The sequence below is a fragment of the Strix aluco genome, chromosome 1 (genome assembly GCF_031877795.1).
Source record: "Strix aluco isolate bStrAlu1 chromosome 1, bStrAlu1.hap1, whole genome shotgun sequence".
Taxonomy (NCBI): Eukaryota; Metazoa; Chordata; class Aves; order Strigiformes; family Strigidae; genus Strix; species Strix aluco.
In genome coordinates, this window is record NC_133931.1 from 142,510,842 (window position 1) to 142,531,224 (window position 20,383).

Genomic DNA, 20,383 nt, shown 5'->3' on the forward strand with positions numbered 1-20,383 from the left:
CTTGTCCACTGCTCATATACGACACGTTGCATGTGTTCAAGGGCATTTTTAGACATTTTCTGGAAATTAAAAGACACATTACGTTTTTGGCTTCTGAACTGGTACAACATATTCTGCAGCGACAAATACAATCTGCAGTTGCATGTGAATTACTTAGAAACAAAGTGATTAGATAAAGCTAAGAAGTCTTTGTCAGTGTCAGTCTAGAACTCTTAACCTGCATTTTCCAGGATTCACCTTTCAATGGTTTATATTGCTCATATTTTAAATGAGCCTTGAGATACAAAGCTCTACTATTTATTGTAGCTATGCTGAAGAAAACTATTCCTACCACTTAATAAAATGAAAGTCTGATAAAAGGCAATGAAGTACATTACTCTGATAGTACTGCCAGTGCATTGATCAATATCATGAGAACAATAATTATCCACTCCTGGAATAAGAATGGCAAGGCAAGAATTTGGAGTTCTAGAGATGAAATATTCTTCTTTTAGAATACAAGCCCCAAGGTTGGTGTAAAGATCCTCTGTTTCAGGTGCCCCTTGCATTAATTGCTTGCTTTCTATTTAACATTATTGCAGAAGTTTTCACCTGTGATTAGACGTAGCTCCTTCTTTTTAAAGAATCACTTACCTTACTTTTCTTTTTCCAACAAATTGCTCTTTCTCACCACAAAAACACATTTACAAGGCAATTTGAAGTATACTATTAAAGGTTTTCTGGCAGACACACAAATAACCTCAACACTTACAATGTAAATATTTTTCCTAGAAATATATAAAACCACTCAGCATAAGGCAATTTTTTTTTTTACAATAGTAATCAACTGAAATGTATGTACATACCCATATATGCTGCCCAATGTATAGCTCGTCTGTCTTTCTTGTCAAATGCATTAATATTGGCCCCTCTAGACAACAGTAAGCTGACCATCTGAGATAAACACAAAGAAAAAAAATCCTCTAGTCATAACAGAAAATTCTGCTTCAAGTTAGACAAAGAAAATCATAGGAGAAAATAAAAATACGTGTTTTCAAAGGATTTAAATGTGTTGGGTTTTGAATATTCCATAAGCTTGAAAAAACTGGCGCCCACCTTGGCAGCAATAGTGAAGTGACTGTAAGGAACACAAAAATCGATGTCAACACAAACATTTCACAGTTAAATACGGCAAAGCTATGGAATCTTTGAAGTCTTCAGGCTATTACTAAGGGATTCACTAAAAGCAAGCCTATCACAAATTTGCCTCTAATCACCTATACAAAATTACAAAGGGAATTTCTCAGCAGTCATTTTTCAGGGCTTGAAAACTAGTGAGTTAAAGCTTATTACATATATTTCCTTCACATTTCAGTGACAACACATTCCATATGTTCCTTATGTACTGAACAGAAAAAGATCTGCTTTTTTCCATTCTAAACGTATCTATTACTTAGGCAAATTTGCTTCTGTCTTAAGGTGAATGCTGTAATAACCTTCCAACTAAATGATGTAACGTGTATTTTCTACAACCATTCTGTACACAGATGCATACAAAAGACAAATTCAAATACAAAATAGGGGTTGGAGTTTTTTGAGGGAATGGGGGAAATATGATTTTAAACTGAGAAACTAAACATCAGATATGTGAGGGACAGAATGATGAGTGGGAAACAAGCTAAAAAAAAAATAACTCTTACCTCAACATGTCCACTGAAGGCTGCATGATGCAATGCAGTTCTGCCTGCTCGATCAGACACATTTACATTGCTTAGGAGAGGCACCAAAGCTTCAGCACATTTCACAGCTTTGTTTGCAGCTGCTATATGTAGGGGTGTCTGCCAGTTTTTATCGCGAGCATTGACATCCGCTGAATGCTTTAACAACACCTGAACAGCATCCTGAAAACATTAAAAAAAACCAAGCCACTTAGTAAAGATTTGAAATGCCAGCCTTAAATCTGATGACAGTATAATGGAATAGAACTATTTACAATTTGTTCTTTTGTAAACACCATCTTACACTTTGGGATTCATACTTTACCATAAATCTAGATCTGGGGAAGCTCTCAAGAACATGAGCAATAAACTCCCTACAGGATTCAACTGAATCAAGTTTTTCCAGGTCTCTTATCCCGTTCCTTAAACTGGCTGGCAAATTGTTTTGTCATCACAACTAATTTCCAAAGCTCAATAAACCTCCTCAGGACTTCTTCTATTGCTAAGGATTACTGAAGTACTATGAACTTATAACGCATTTTCATCAATTTGCCAAGCAAACTACTTAAGCTGTCAAAGTTTAGAAATGGCTAAGAACAGCTTATTAAACGTATGTTTAGAGAACCACAGATAGAATAGAACATGGTCACAAAAAGTTTCAACATACACTGTTGCAAAACTCCTGAAAACCATTTAAAAATGTTGCACTGAATTCTATCTCACAAAAAGATTATTCATTTCCTTTTGTTATAAGTACAAGCTGTGAAAACTTGACAAATAAGACTAATTCTTACAGCAAGATAAACAAATCCTGTTAAAATATGGGCACACAATTGGAATGTATTTAAAAACAAAAATCTGTTAGCAATTATGAATACTGCATTTTACATCAACTCCGTGACCTTCCCACAATTCACTAGTTGCTATCAGTGACTTCCACCTCAAACACTGAGCACACTAAAAAATGGTTGGCACTTTGAACTTAAGACATGCTACCACAAGTAACTGAAATTTTGGGTTACATTATGGTACAACAGCTAGGTATTATTCTCAGCTATGAGCAGAATGCTAATTAACACTTAAATCTATTTATTACAATAAGTTGTATTTAAAATGCTTAAATTTCTTCTTTTGTCAATAAAAAAGAAATAGGAACAAACATAAAAGCATCACAGGCTTGTAATTTAAATGAGAAACGGAATAACTCTTCTATTCTCAAAGAAACTTAAGCAGGTTTAGTATGTTAAAAATCTAATAAGTATTTTGAATTTTTGTCTTTTTTGAACCAAATATTAAGAAAAACCATAATCAGAACAAGGACATTTTAGAACAGCTATTACCCCTTTTGCAGAAGGGAGCACCATAGTACTAGTATAAAAATAATGCATCTTCTGTGCATATGCATTAATGAATTTCAAGAATTAGTGAATATGCTTAGGGTGGGGTTTTTTTGCAAAGTACACCAGGTACACAAACATAAAGGCCTCGAGCATGACTGTCTTGACATGAAGTTGCTTGAACTTGCACAGTTGACAGCTAAATCCATAATTCCAGCTATTTTGCATGTTCCAATGTCCTTGTTTAATTGCAGCTGTTCTTGCTTCAAGAATAATTTCAGATGCTTTACTGAAATCATTATCAAGAGTTTTTTCATTACAGCTTTCTTCATCTAATGCCCAAACGCCATGTATGTCTGTCAGCTGGAAAACAGTGCCTACACATATCAACCACGTATGTGGGCTCCTATGATTTTCTGTGTTTATGAATAGAAAATTCTGACAAGCATCTATCATTGCCTTTTGGGCACACAGTCTGATTGGTTTACATGTGTAGTTTGCCTTTGGTTAGTATTCTGTTTAAAGTATTCCACGTTTAAAAAAATATGACCATGGTTGCATTTCTTGAAGTTATCATTTAGGTCCAGTTTGTCTGCAGCACTCCTCTCTGCAAGCGTTACTGATATAAGGAGCTTTTATTGTCCCTCAGCTCTGAAGAATGCAGCATTTGGTGCTTTAGTCAGCTCCCAAAGGAGCAGCCTAAAAATACCTCAAGCAGAACAAACAGCATTTGGGAATAAGGCGTCCTCGAAGATTCATTTTCAAACAGTTTTGAATAACAGAATCTCCACCTAACTTAGCTATTAATGCTAGTGACAAAATATTGCAAATTTATCCAGGGAATTCAAAAGTAAAAACTGAAACAAGGCTTGTTTAGGCAGTTCATGGAACAAATATTTGAAGTTCAGTGCTTGTCATCACCAAAATATTCAATTCCATTTTCTCAAACAAAAATTTACACAGAATCTTTAAATAACCTTTATTTTTTGAGACATACTGAAATAAGCATTGATTTGATTCAGGATCTCAAAGGAGGTAAGTTTTGCATTAACTGTTCCACATAAGCTCAGCATTTCTCTGTTTTGATCTTCTGCAGGCGTTTCAAAATTTTTATTAGGATATCAACAATAGAGGAATGTTAACAAATTAATTTCTTACATTACTATATTCTCACAACCGTGTAACTGGTAGACTTCAAAAAAGTTTCTACACATTTCATTTATAACTTTTTACGTGGTTTTCAATACTATCATTACTCATTAATTGCTTTTTTAAAAAAGGATATTTGCAGGCCTTATAGAACGATTTATTTCTTCAATGCCTGAACAGACAAGCATGTAAAAAAAAGGAAGAAATGCAATGATTATGCTGTAAAAGCTGTACTAGGTCTTAGTTCATCTCTACTTCCCTCATGCTGAACCATTCTGGTTACCTTAAGAGAAGTAAACTGGACTTGAGAACACTGCATGCAGAATCCTCTGCTAGGGAAATGGAGGAGAGAAGGGCTGAGAACTGGAAGTTTATAGTTTTCCCCCTTTCTTCCTACTGAGACATGTGATATATATACACATATCCTCAACAGGTCAAACAAACTGTTGCAAAAATGTTCTGCAATTCCAAACCTTTGGAGTAGTTTCAATTTGTAAAAAACAAACAAAGAACAGAAGGCAATTTGAGATGTCTTATTTTAACACAAAGCAGTCAGAAAAAAAAAGTATACCTCACTACAAGATGCCACAGCTCTGTGTAAAGGAGTCAACCATTTGCTGTCTTTGGCATTAACTCTAGCTCCTGTAACAAAAAAATAACAGAGAAATTTGTAATATATCTAAAGAGACTTAAATACTTTCAAGTACAGAGGTAGAACTATTGGAAGATACTTATTCTAGGTTCATTAATACAGCACGATACCAAAAATGGAAAGGAGTCTTTTCTCCAGCTGAAGTCCACCCTTTGAGGAAATTCGTTTAACACTGCACCCATAATACTCTTTCATCAAAGTTTACTCACCTTTTAAATTAGGTAATCCTCTATAATATTTAGCACTTCCAAAGGCACATAAAAGACTGTTGGATAAGAAAGACTCCTTGCTTTCACTCAGCAACAAAATCTCATTCTTTCCTACTATAGTTGAAATTCTCCATTAAAAAAGAGAGAGCAGCTACATTTACTCCCCATGCTTCCAGTTTCCTTGTGGTTGGCGAGTCTGATGCGTAGGTGTATAGAACGATGCTGCTTCCTCTACTGTGAATTTGGGAGTGAATCTTCTCTACTCCACCAGCTCACCTAACCCAGTTCAGGGCCTCCTGGACCACCCTTTATGAGCTAGACTGCAACAACCACACCTCCCTGCTTCTAAAAACACGCCTGAGAGACAGCTGCTCCTGCCTGCAGGAAAAAAGGTCGCACAAACATCTGTAAGGAACACAAGCCGGGTTTGGATTTAAAATTTTTTTTTAATAATAAAAGGAAGGAAGGATTTGGGGATTTTTTCCCTGAGAGAAGCAACTGAACTACATTCTAACTTCCAGTGAACTTCAACAAACAAGAAAACTTAATGATTAAGCTTAATTACTTCATTTCTTACTGAAACATATACACACACATATATGTATACATGTATTTATGTGTATGTATACACACATACAAAACCTTGGAGGTTTTTTCATACCTTGAGTGGAAAATTAGCCATCTTTATTTGAAGACTGCTGAGATTTTACAGAGGTGTGATAGCTTAGACAAAATGTTACCGTTTTGAAAAAATATTGGAAATACTGTTGGGAAGAGTTCATAGAGCGATATATGATATCACACTGTAACATTAATGCTACATCGTCAGAGCTTATTACCTTCTCAGGCTAAACATAATATTGTTATGTCAAAATCAACTTTAATTTTTTCTATGCAAAGAATAGAAGAGGATGGAAGGTAAGACAAATGTCAAATAGGCTGCTGGTCAGGATACTCAGCTGAGAGACAGGGTATTTTGATCCAAGTCTCCTAGGTCTGCACCAGCAAAGAAGTCTCTCCGAGTCCAGCTGAACATCCTGACCAAGAAACTTGGCAGTCTGTACAAAATCATGGTTCTATATTCTAAGCAAAGCAAAAATTTGAAGTCAGTTCTCTGAGTTAATCAGCTTCTAGTCAATCCATCCCTTTCAGGCTTAAGCTGATACACATGGAAGCTGATACTGGATCCAAACTCTCACTTTGACCCTAGGTCTTCCAAGTACCAGACAAAGCCTGAGGTCTAATTGCTGGCTACAATTTCAGGGGTTTCTGAACCTTAACCAAATTTCAAACCTCTTTCCTTAACCAAATTTCAGAACCTTTGGGTGTCAACCTATTTTCCAAGTTCAAAAGTTTTGAAAAATAAGTTTTAAGGAATGAGAAGAAAGTCCATTTGAAGAAAACTCCCACAACCTAACAAAAGTTTGAGATGTAATCTTACCATAAATATCTGCTTTTGCCAACCATCATAAGGACCTAATGTACAGCACCATATTGTGTACCATAACATAATGTACGGTATCAAATTCTGCACAGAATTCAAGCAAAAAAAGAATCTGAGGATTCTAAAAGTCACCAGAAATGTCTTAGGATTTTTGGTAACCCTTCCCAAAAGACAATGTGAATGATCAGTAAGTGAGAATGTAATCAATGTATTTCAAACGTATCTGTAATTCTTGATTGTCTTCCTGGTTATTATTAGCCACACGTTGTAAAAACAGATGAGAAAAATAAGAGCCAAAATGGTACTCCAAGATTCACCTAACTTCACGTCTACAGCCAACAACCAAGGAATGAAGACTTTCAAAGTCTAAGTGATTTCTAATTTTAGGATACAAATCTCTTTGAAGTAAGGGTCACTAGATCACTGTCCTCAGGAAAATGCATTTGCAAGATTTGAAGTCAGGTCAGATCCACCCAGGTGATGAAACCTGAGAAAGAAGAAGCACCGTGCCCAGCAGAAGGGGAGAAATGCATGTTTCCACTCCAAGGAAGCAGCAGTTACCTAAGCTCTAGAGAAAATGTGCTTAGAGTCCAAGCCGTTATTATGGGTTCAGCCAAGCTGTTCACTGACATTTCTGGTACTTTAAAACACAGCCTAAAAATCACATCAGAAGAGAGCAGGAATAAATACAACAAGATCTTGGACAAAAGGTTTTCCCAGTGGTAAGTTCATCAAACTTGCTAGGACTAAAGGAAAAGAATATCTGAAAGTGTTGGTTTTGGTAAGAAAGAAAAGCCACATTAGCCAAAGAAACACCTAAGGAAGTCTGAAGCAGTATCTAGAAGTAACATAGTCCTCTCAAAAGAACAAAATCAACACAGTAATATCTGTCCCCCACCTCGTAAGCGATCTTCTATCCAAAGAAGCAAAAAAGCCTAGGTCTAGTACATCCCAAAGTTAACTTTTCAAATGCACAAAAATTTTGTAGATTCTCTGACAAAAAAAACCCAAAGTTGACTTTTGACAAAAGATCTAAATCTCTGATGGACTTAAAAGAACCACCAACTTTATTTTTGCCCCCCGCAACAAACAACTCTTAAAGGAGTTCCAGAATTGTTAGATTGAAAGAAAAAGTTTTTAATAATCAGAATAAGCGTACTACCAAAAACCACGTATGCACTATTAACATGAGAATAGGGAGATATATAGGTCTAGATAATGTTAAACAAAATAATATTTTAGATTAACATAGAGATACTTCCCCCCAAATTTCTCCAAGACAGCATGCTGCCAAGAACTATTTAAATTTCATAAAATATCTTCTCAAAAAAGCCTTGTATCTGAAGACATAATCCCCCTCTAGGCTGTTCTTTATTCCCTAGCACACGATTTGGAGAAAATATTACCATTTCTCCCCCCACCTTCAGATGCTCTCCATGTGACATAAAGCTCCCTCATACCTATCATACTCTTACCATGCAAGAGTGAGGAAGTTTATAGCCTTCATCCTCCGGGTTAAAGCTCTACTCCAGACCATTGCAACTAAATGTTAGAAAATATATTACACCTTTACTGAATATCTTTTGCTTAAAGATGATTTGCTTCACTGTTTGCTTAAGACAGTTTGAACACATGCACATATATAATTCCCTGTACAACACTGCTGATGCAATATTATCTCTGTGAAGTTCAATCTGCTGACGTGTTAACCAGGGCATTTCTCACATTTCAAATGCCAGTTATGCAGCAGTTTGCTCTTCCAAAGCACAGTGCAGTGTACCTCAATCCCCAATGTGTAAATAAAAAAACAAAACCAAAAAAAAAACCCCACCACACTGGATCTTCCAGACTTCAGAGGGCTGGTCTTAACATTTATTAAAACTGCTCAAATATTTCATTTGTTTAATGTAAAATTTCACATATTTCAATACTTTTAATGCCATAGAGCTTGCAGGAAAAGGATCTGGGGGCTTGCTAGAGATATCAAATACAGTACTGCAACACAAACACTCATCGTCTTTGCTTGAACTTAAGGACTGTTTATGTAAATGACACTCCCCTAAAAGTACACCTTCCAACCAAACCAACTTATTCTTCCATGTTGGTGCACTAAACTGAAATATTAAACAAGATCTTCCCTTTCATCACCAACTTTGCTAGTACTGCCTAATAAAAGATCACACATCTAAGCAAATATGAAAGCAGGGTTTTTGCTCTGCAAAACTGCGGCGGGGGGGGGGGGGGGGGGGGGCAGGGAGAGAATTATTACACATTTTTCTTTCCTCCTCCTTGAATCTTATATTTCATATTGTAAAGTTGTATTCACAAGACTGTCAATTGGAAAGACATTTAATAAATCTAGTACAGAAGCTACTACAAAACTCAGTGATGCTCACTTTTAGCAGATTTATGTTCCAAATGACATGTTTTCCAACTCAATACATATACTGATTTACAGAATGATCCTGGAAGCTTTCATTATATCAGTCCATATCTGGCAACTGCACATTTAAATGTGCTATTAGCCACCAACACCTGGACATATGTTTCTGCAATCCAGTTGCTACTTCATTGGTGTCAATATCCTTTACATTTGAATAAGAGCTAGCATCTCAACCATCTCTTGAAACAGGCAATGAATGACCGGGCAGGAAATGCTGCAAGGAACAGCCACACAACTCCTCCTTCATGCATGAAGTGCCATATAACTATATACAGCCATGTCTCAGAACATCACCTCTCATAAGAACTTCTGCTGTGACTCTCTTCCTGAGCTACTCTGCACCAGAACTCTTGCTATTTGTAAATCTTCTCAGAAAGCTACATTACTTATGCATCACTAGTTGGAAATAGATTCAGAGAAGAAATACAACAGAACTGACATGACATTTTCATCATTGCTCACAATACTGACTTAAGTACTGACTTGCCTTCCACTGTTTTGCTTGTAGTGTGTATTTTTAGACTGCCAAGGATAGTATTTTCCTTTGTTATTGTACAAGATGTGCTAGCAATTGAACAATATCATAATATGAGCAAATAAAGCAAAAGTGTTTTCGATCACATATGCAATACAGACAGCTGATGTTCAATATTTGAAGCTCTAAAATGTTTATTTAGGAGTAAAAGATGTAAATAAGATCTTTAGATTGCATTTTAAAAAGCTAACAAACTTTGTCTTGACAACTAGTATACTGAAGTAAGTTTATGAGTGATCTTTGCACAAATTAGGAAGATCTCAGGTAAAAATCACTGAGAATAACCAGCTGTCCTACTGTAATTATTTTCCTAAGGGCTAGTATTAGCTTCAGAAGTTCTTCCTTTTCAAATGATCCACTTTTTATCTAGAGAAGACGACTGTGGAAGTACTTAAAGTGGCAAGCAGAAATTCACAGACTACACTGGGGAATGAACAGATGGAGAAGAGAACTTTTCCTTAAATAAAAAAAAAAAAAAGTGAACATTCAGGAGGAGATACAGAAAAAGTTTGTGAAGTAAAAGAAGATTTGAGATCTGAATTGGAGCAATCAGTAATAAAAATCTATGGTAATTTCCTATCAAAAACTTGGATACTTGGAAAATTGTTGCTGCAAAAATAATAAATAAGACCTTATTGAGAGAAAGCTTCTTCCTATTTATAAGCTAAACACATAGCAGAGGATCAAGAGAATAGTGAAAAAAACCCGAGACGGACAGGACTGGAATATCTTTTGATTAGCCACAATGATGCTTCAACAATGGTTTTTATTTTTATTGTTTAAAAAACAAACCAACACACCCCACCCAACCCCCAAAAACACATGGAGATACACTGGCCACAAAAGGGAGGAAAACCACAATCAAGTCAAAGCCATCCTCCAGAACTTCACTGCCTTGTCAATATAACACGTCCCTTTCCTTTCAGAACTTCAGAGATTCTGCTGCATCTCAGCCACTACCTCCTCGAGCTTCAGAGAGCAACATGAGGTTTTCGGACTCTGTGAGCTACTGAATGCTTCTATCTTTTCATAAGACAGCTTCATTTTCTCTCTCAAAGAGCATGAGAGCTATTTTCTTCACAGTAACGGACTGTTACTGCTGCCAGAGGGAAGTTAAGAGAGCTCGAAAAAGAAAACAGCAGACAACATCATTGTCAAAAGAAGAGGAAGCGGCCGAAATATACAGCTAGTGTAAAAGAAGCCCCTGTGAAATGCCTTTGGCACATGGGTACACCTGCAATCCAAACAAAGGGAGCTTCATGCAGCTGATATTTTTGCAACAATGGCCTTTCAACAGCTGAGCTGTGCGACTGTCATTGCATGGACTTTTTAATACTTGCATTGCTTCAGAAATAGATGAAAGAAAAGCTGGTAGAGTAATGCTGCAGGGTCTTTAATATCCTTCAAAATCTGTTATTACTGTAACGATAGTTTTCCAGCGTCAGCATGATTCTTACATTTTCCAGCTGACCCAGAGGAAAGCACAACAAAAACTCATGGGCTGCCAAGCCTTAATGAGACTGAGTTTAACCACACACTCTTGTATGCTGAGCTCCATGCAGTGAAAATTTTGGGTTAAACAAACAGAAACGTGTTGTGTTAATATTTAGGTATCAATGTAATATAGGAATGAAATCTATTCCAAAGAAAACAACAGGTAATTCAGATGTTTATTTTCATGAATTACATTTATTTCAGTGAAAGCAATAATAGCCTGCATGGTATTTTAGATAAGACACGTGAAAAAAGTTACTAATCAAAAGAACACATTCTGGGATCACACTAATCTGTCCTGCTCCTCACATGTCAACTGCCTGCAGAATAGACTCTGATGGCATTAAAAAAGCGTAGGACAAACAGAAAGAATCGGTTTTTTTATAAAGCAAGAAGCTTCCCCAGAACAATTCATATGCAGGACTTAACTAAAAGGGGTTGATTTTTTTTAATCAGGACTTCTTGCAAGGAACAAAAAGTTGGACATTCAGTTAAGACTTAATTATTTACTTTTCTACTTTTCAGTAGTTTGTCATCAAGTATTTACACAATTAAAGTCAGTGTAATTATGCAAAGTAGACATGTATTTGTGCACTAGGATGCAGAGTTGTCATAATAATGCAACTGTGATGGGTGTTAAGAGTCTTCACAGAGTAATACAAAAAAGAAAATGCTTCTAAAATTATGGTTCTCAAGTGACTAAAATACGAACTTTTGTTCCATCATTCTGTATATTATAAACAACCATCTTTATGCCTCTTTTTTACATACTATTCACTTCCTTACCTAACAAATTTAGGAAGCTAATTGTTTATATAGCTACAATCTAACAGGGAGAGATGCTCTGAGTATTTAGACTTCCACAGATCAGTAGTATGACAATTTGCTGGCAGAACGTTCACATCCTCAGGTGACAAGTTTATTAGCATTCAGTGAAGCACTGTCTCAAGATGAAAAACAAAAGCCAATCTGAATGTCCAGCCCCAAACTGGAGTCACTGAAGCAATTTTCTTTGCAGTTCAGAGTCTGTATCCAAACCATCACCTTCAGGTCACTTGCCCACGTGAAAGACTACAATAGGAGAGGTCACAGAACAACCTTGAGGTTTGGTGGGAAAATATCTCAAGAATTCAAAAACTAAGTATGCTTGTAAGACTGAAAACTTACTCCACAAAAGTTTGCAAATAGGTTCAATCAGTTAAATCTTCAGAAGGTGCAATATGGGTTGCTTACGTCTTCAGCAAAGTAATATAAAGATATTGTAGCAGCAATGTATGATTGAAAATATATACTTGAAAGCAACATGAATGCCCTGGAGGGAGATGCAAAAGATGTTCCAATCAAATTTAAAAAAACCTATGTCTAGGTAACATATGATACACACTTTAAGAATAGAGAATAATGAGAAAGAATCAGGTAAGAACCACTGAGTAGTGGAAAGATTAGCACTGATTTCAGTAATTTTAAGGTCCAGTTTGAAGAAAGACTAAAAAAAGTCAGAGCAAACGGTCTTCATAGGATGGCCTGCACAACAGGAAAACAGTAAAGTGGTTCCTAGTAACATTCCAGCAAAACTGCATTAGATGACATGACAAGTTGCAAAGCCAAGCTCTCACAAGGTGAGAAATGCTAGGCTGAAAGTAGTCCACACTACTGTAATTCAATTCCTTGTGCAAATATATTACAATAGGTCAATTAAGGCCACACACAAAATTTTTACATGCAAATTTACTGCACAGAGGAGATTGTTGTTCAGAAATGTCATTTATTAAACAAACTATTTTCTCATTGTTCAAAAAGAGGCCTTGCAACATGGCAAGTGTTCTTCAAACCCTGCTGTGGTAACAGATGTTCTCTATTTGCTCCCTAATGCTCATCTATTATGACAAAATGTAACATTATACATCTGTCTCAAAGGAGAGATTTGATTTCCAGCTGAAACACAAGCGATGGATTTTCCATATCATTATGAAATGGAGAGGATAAATACACTTAACCTCTGTTCCCCATCTTCCAATTAAGAGAGTAAAAAGAAAAATCTTGGCTTTTGCATTTTGAGACACCTAGACCCAATTTCTCAGAGAAGTAGCTGGTGCAGCACTTCAGATACAGCTGTGAGCGCTCACACATCACAAAACACAAAGATTTCAAATTCAGCCTTCAGAAATTAGGAAGACTAAATTGGTCTGGTTTGAGCTGTTTGCCTAAAACCACCCGTGCAAGCGGGTAATATACAGATTAGTGCCCAAGTACAGCAGCCTTTCAAACTGAACAGCCTTAACACACAGACATCACTTTCTCATCCTGCAATTAATGCCCTTCTTCATTCACTTACAAATGCATCAACAACTGCCATCTGTACCTCCTTCCCTGTACCACCCCGATTCATTCCCAGCACAGCCTCCCCCTGTGAAATTCATGAGGCTGTGCTCCTACAGCAAGGGACAAATACGCAATTGAAGTTCACAGCATAGGACATGAGCACAGTAGGGTTAGATTGATATTGCCTATACATTCCACACAGTTGCAAAATCAAAAGCTTTGCAATATTTAACGCATTGCTTTGTGTAAGTAAATCTTGATTTTCATTAGATAAATGTTATCCGAGACATATCAATGCCTCCCAGTCTTCCTGAACAATCTGCAGACACAGGAACACCCTACAACCTCTCCTGCATGCAACAGCTCAACTTTGGAGTATTTATGCAGACCTAATTCTTAGTTCTTCACCACCTCCCACCTTTCTTCTCCTATTTTTCTTACACTCATGCCCAGGCTATGCGCCCAAATAGCGTGACTAAACTTTCTTCCCCTATTGCCATCCCCCAAATCAGGATCTTGTCTCATTAATATCTGAACTAGAATCTCACTTCTTCCATAAGCCCTTTGCCTGAGAGATTTTCTTCAATCACAGTTCTGGTAACTGGACTCTGTTCACCCAAAACAGTCTGAAGCTTCACTCCCAGAAGTAGCTGACTACAACGCTGCAGAATTTATAACATGGGTAGATGCTCTGGGTTTTCGTTTGGTTTTAATCACTGTGAACATCCCATCCCCCCCCCCCCCCCCCCCCCCCCCCCAAGTATCCTTGCCAAGTCCAAGATGCCTTTTCAGAAGAAAGGGGTCATTATATATGTTCAAGAGTCACCAGAACTTGTTTTTTTTCTTGACAGGGAAAAACAGCACCTTCTCAGAAACACAGGTGAACTTTTCTGGACAAATTATCACTATAGAATATTTCCATGAGAAATATATATATATATAATATACATAATATGGTATTAATTAATTATAAGTATATATCATCATATATAGAGTACATCTAATATATTTAATGAGATTATATCTTGCTAAATTATTACAAATTAAATTGTGCCTGGCAATTTCAATTGAAACTCTGGAAGTGACACCTACAATCTTAAAAGTGACCTTTTCTTAAAGCAAAATTTCTTATTAGTGGTTGATGTGGGTGGGGGGACAGGTGTGTGGAAATAGCCAGCTCTGCACAGGTAAGGTGTGCCATTAAGCAGACTGAAGATTAACATAATTCTATGAGACTGTTACAAGTTTTAATCTTTCTATTTAATCTTAAAGCTTCATATCCTCCATGTCATGAATTCAGCCTCAAGCTACCTGATCGGTAGATTTGTCCAAGACCAAAGACAATCAATTCAGTATCTCAGTCATGAAGTTCTTATTACAGGTTTGGTTGTGGGTTTTTTTTTTATAAGACAGAAGTATACTGTTTTACAGAACTTACACTTTGTCTTAGTATCAATGAATAGAAAAAAAGAGACAAGAGATTTTAAAATTTTCAGCTGATTCTAATTACATTCTGTGCATTTAAGCTAACAGCAAAGGATACTTAAAAATAATATAACCAACTCTGGATGCCATCTTTCATGTTCAACTTTAGTTGTTTTTCTGAAGGCCATTTCAGAACCAAAGCAACGCCTAAAGCTGATGAAGTGACAAAAAAATAGTTATAACTGAGAAGGCTTTCTACAAAAAAATATTTTAGAGCAGAACTACACAGCATTCTAACACTGATAAGTCTGGAAACCAAAATTTCAGTACAAACATCTTTAATTTCTAGTACATTAAGTATCTCAATAAAGGCTAAACAGAATAAGACGTACATAAATATTTCTTTGGATGTGCACAGTGTTATTTTTTTTTTCCATTAACATGAACAGAACATACCAGATAAAATAAGTAGTTCAATAATTTCTGCATCTCCCAGATAGGCAGCAGCATGTAAAGGGGTCCTTTTCTCATTATCCTGTGGTAAGAGGGGGGAAAAAAGGTTTTATTTAAAATAAAAGAGTATGTTTTAGCATTCTGTATGAGTTATGAAAAAACACTGCATAAAAGTGCATCTTCCAAATATTGTACATTTCATATTTTAGAAAACATAATTACTCTAAAGACCTTAGTCACATTTACTAAGACAAGCATGCTTCTCCCTGAGGAACTCTTAATACCTACATAGTCAACTAGTGTTTTCATGACATACAGATGCTCATCACATCCTTAGATTAACCCATCAGTTAGATATCACCATTCACTTGGCTCCAGAGACAGGAACTTGAGGCTGTCCTACACAGTTAAAAACGTAGTGTCACCTTCATATGCAACAATTAGTGAAAAACATTTTCTGTGGAAAGTTTAAAGTTACTTTCAGCAGTTATTTTTTAAATAGAAAATAAGCTGGAGTGAGTATGGGCAAGAATACTGAAATCCAATTTCAACTGTTTTGTTTACTGTAAATAAGCAAAGAGAAGGTAGAGATGCAATTTATTTTGCAGAAAACACTGGAGGATACAAGTAAGACGCAGCACTTTTGATTAGTTCAGGCTGATCTAAGGTCCTTTTGAAGGTACAAGTAAGAGAACTTACTTAGCCATACACAATACATACTGATGAATAGTCACTTTTGAAAGACTAGCACAAAATAGTTCTCAGCTCTCTCAGGATCAGTGCCAATTTCCCTATACCAGTTTATAGCTTAATCAGAAAGTAAGATCAGTTTCACATCACAGTGAGTGATAAAAATTAACAAGAACCAACCAGTTTACTCTCTGAGGGAAGGCCACTGAGGTATAAGAAAAGAGATGGATTTTATCAGTCAGCATCCCGGTTCTGGCCTAAACTCTGCTTAGATATCTAGATCTTTTTTAGTAGGGTTTCAAATACACCGGGGTTGAGGGATCACGATTATAAGCAGCAAGAAATTTTAAATCACAAGACATTTCTATTAATTCAACTGTTGTGTCACAACTACGGTAAAATTAACGCACATTTTAATTGACTTTTTTTGTGAAAAGCATCCATATCCCTTGCCAAAATAACCTTATACAGTGAATCCCTACTTGAGAGCTAGCAGCATAGAAGAAAATGAAAGTTCACAGCAAGAGAGATCTGATAGTAAAACTAGAGCTGAGACCCAAGAAGCCACTTCTAAAACATGAAAGACAATTTCAGAACTTAGAACATTCAACCCACCCAAGACAACACCACCACACACCCAACCCCCTGCCCCAAACAACCTACTCCCTGTTTAGTCCCTGCTCAGAAAATAACAGTTACACAGTCACCACCTTATCAGTGTTTCCCAACATAATTTTTTATTACACACAAGTAATTTCAAATCGAGCAACATAAATCTGACACTGATGCACCCAGAATAAGGAATCAATACTACTTGCTTATCACTAACACCCCATAATGCCTCACAGTAGCAATTACTTGCCAGTATATCTCACTTGCAGTTAAACATTTATGACAAAAGATACAGCCCCTGGCACCAAGGACTTGCCATCTAGGTGGGGAAAAAAACCAAAAATTAAAAGAGAGACAGACAGGAAGTGCAAGGGAAAAAGTAATACACATATTAAACTTGCTTCCTCAGCTCAAAGGCAGTAAAGACCACCCAGCAATGAAACTCAGTTTTCATTCCTCCAGTCTGGAAGATCGGAGCTACTATAGCTAGCTAACATTTTGCTACTCCATTTAAGCCTATTTGATAATGCCAAAGAGCCTATAACCTACAGATTAAGGAACACAAAAAAATGAGTCTGATAATATACTGCTGTAGTTTCATTGTAGAATTAGAGAAAATAAGATGGGACATGAGTATGCCCTTCTGTAGGGACCATATTCACTCAGGAACAAAAGCAAAAACTACATTCCCCACTTAAAGGGCAAAACTCAAAATTTTCATCACATTTGTTAAGATGTTGGTTTGTTTACTTTGTTTGGGTTGTTTCCCCCGCCACCCCCCCTAACTCAGTGACAGAAGTCATGCAAGTACCCAAACTGATATAACCAGATATAGCCAGAAATCTTCCAATAAAATGGTGGAGAGAAGGGAGCTGCTGTTTGTCCAGAAAAATGTCAAACTCCAAATATATTTTCCTGAAACATCCACAGTTCAAATTTCTGATAAATTTGAGCCACGCTTCTCCAAAAATCCAACCTCTACTAATGAAAACTGTTCAGGATCCTAAAACCACCAATATACAAACATGCAAGCAGCTTGAACACAGGCAACATTTCCACTCCAGCATTGCTATGTTTCCAAGCTGTGTGCTTCCAGTCACGCAAATATTTCAGTTTTGCTGCTTTTAAGATGACAGCTTGAAAATACTCAAAGCCCAGCTCCCAGTTCTGCAGCAGGGAGTAAAACTGCAGGAGGCTGGCGGAGACTTCCCTGCTCTACAGCACCAGGGCAGCTCTGCTGGGATGCTCATGGCTTGTCATCTTCTGGGTCAACTCCAGAGCTTGGTATTTCAACAATCTCAAGCCCCAGGGTCTCTATCAACCACAAGTATTCTGCATGCTGAGGGTGCTTTGACAGAAGCCCTGACTTTTTTCCCCCCTCGCTTCACAGCTGGAAATTCTTGATGCCGCTAAACTTTTTTTTTTTTTTAATTAAACAAGTTTTTGGTTTAGTATTTAAAAACCTGCTTTTCAGAACTTCTTACAAAAGCAGAAATGCTGCATTCAGCAAGCTCTCATCAGTATGCAGAAGTCTTTACTTCCATTAAAAGAAAATTCTGATTTTGTTCCATCTGAAGTCTTACATTTTACTGAATTTTAACAAATGAAATCTGAGTTCTGTATTTTAAATGCTGTTAAAGTACTGCTATACAGATGAACTACTTTTTATTAAGAACCAGTAATCATTTGATGAACAAATTTCATCTGGAAATACAAACTACTGCATATAAAGCATTACAGTAAATAACACCAATCAAACTTTCAGTTTTAACAAGCAACTTTGGAAGTAGACATCTTGCAGCACTGATATAAATATACTAATATAAATACTGGCCCTAGGGTTGTTCCTTTAGTTTCATAAATTTAAATGACACTAAAAGAAACATTTCAAGAGAGAAAGGGATTTGTACATAAAAGCCACTGTTAACAAAGAATGTACAATTTAACACTGTTGGTACTGTTTAATTCCAAATATCGCAGTATTACTGCAGTATTTGACAACCCAGAAAAGCAAGCATTGTGCCATCTTCATTTTCCAATTCAAAAATCTGCAAGACAAATGGGACTATTACAACTCCAAATCAGCTGTAGTGTTACTAAGGAAATACATCACACTAATTGCATTAGGCAGGTTGTTACATAGTTGAAAAAGAATGTTGGTATTCTAGTAGAAACAGCAAAGAAATTTATATTCCTAATAAGAAACTCCAAAGTTTGATTTCAGATATTGGTCAACACTGTCAACAAACGAAAAAACAATGAAAGGGCTTGGTCCTTAAGGAATCAAGTTTTCCGAATGGCAGTTCTGTGTCACAAAAACCCCAACTTCATATTTACATGTGCCTTTGGATTGCATTACACGAAAAACATATATTCCCTCCATTCACAGTACTTTCATTTCTCAAGTTTCTCAAACATTTCATCTACACAGGAGTTTCTATAAGGATTACAACATGAGAAATACCTAGGAGAAAGCCATATGACCCCATTAAAACCAGATTTGGAATAAAGTGACAGGGACAGTGGTGCTACAAGCTTCTTCATAACTCCCCTAACCTAGAACAAGGATACCACCACCTTTGTTTCATTTTACCTAAAATGTAGGTTTTAATTGTTTCATTGATTGTTTCATGGATCAAAACTTCTACAATGGACAAATCAATGACTAATTTAAAGATGCAGCATTCAAGTCTACCTCTTTTTGAAGTAGTAAGTATCCTTTGAGATATAACAATTTATTCCTGGTTTGGGTTCTATCTCTGCAATTGATTTAGAATAACTACATACAACTACAGAGAGTTTTAAGGAGATAGATGCCTTAAAGGCAGATCTGTGTTATCCCGTACATATCCAGTAAGATTGCCATAACCTGACCAGGGCTTCCCCAAGGGTATATATTAGGATATAACTACAATCTGCCCTTCAAACAGTTCAACATCTACTAATCCAAAATCTTTGAAGTATTTTCTGGAAAAGCATGAATGCAACTTCGCCCTTCATGAAAACTCCTCTTTATCCTATCTGCTCTTCAAAACCAAATTTTGCAATAACACTTTAAAATACTCTCATTATTTCTTGATCACACTTACAAAGTATCATTTAATAGGTGTTTTCTGCTGTATCACTTGCCAGCTGTCTGCTTCAATACCATCTGTTCCTGGCAGAAATCAATCCTAAATACACAATCGTAAATCTTGAAAGAGTTTCAATCCCAACATACCCTGTAATAGCTTTAATAAACATTCCTTGTAAGTAAAACTATGTTTAAATATAATACTTAGTATATTTTTCAGTTAGGTTAGAAAAATAGGGACTATTCAACCAGCATGATTTGTAACTCCTGGGTTCACAGATAACTTACAAGAACATGATTACAAAGTATTTCCAACTCTTTAGTTGTTCAGCACTACAGAGGTCTCTCCCAGTGTGAAGTCCCAGTGCTACACTTGAGAGTCACAAGAACACTGAATTTTATTTGCAGATTTTGCTATAGTTTTTAGAATTATTGATTCGTAAAGTAGAATAATTGTCTATTCTAAATAAATTTTTTGTTCCTCTACACAAAAAAAGAACACATTTAAATATTCGCCTTTTATGTTCCAACCTTAAACTTCACAAAAGTTTAGTTTAGGTATGTAATTCCATAATTGAGGCCACTAACACTTTGGAAGTATGTCCAACCACAAAATGGTATCTTAAAAAGACATAATTTAATTAGAACTTGAAAATTAGTTGTATTATTGTCCACTGAAAGTAGAAGACAACGACTAAGTATTAGGCTTTCAAAACTTGTAAATCTCTGACAACTTAACTTATCCCTAAATTGAGTGTAATTAATCTGTCATTTCTTTGGCTTTTTTCCCCAATATTTCTTAACTCGATTCTCAGAACATCACATTGTCAAAAATTAACAAATTCTTA

General features: G+C 36.2%; 1 protein-coding gene across 6 annotated transcripts in view; it reads right to left on the minus strand.

The window, feature by feature from the left end:
* The window catches only part of ANKRD28 (ankyrin repeat domain 28), a 125,514-nt gene that overhangs the window by 42,783 nt on the left and 62,348 nt on the right, over nucleotides 1-20,383 (minus strand). For all 6 annotated transcript variants that reach the window (XM_074838358.1, XM_074838380.1, XM_074838373.1 and 3 more), the window contains 4 exons: nucleotides 15,164-15,242; nucleotides 4,755-4,825; nucleotides 1,680-1,880; nucleotides 846-933 (listed from right to left, as the gene is read on the minus strand). In XM_074838358.1, the coding sequence (XP_074694459.1) occupies nucleotides 846-933; nucleotides 1,680-1,880; nucleotides 4,755-4,825; nucleotides 15,164-15,242 (439 nt within the window). The remainder of the gene's footprint in view (nucleotides 1-845; nucleotides 934-1,679; nucleotides 1,881-4,754; nucleotides 4,826-15,163; nucleotides 15,243-20,383) is intronic.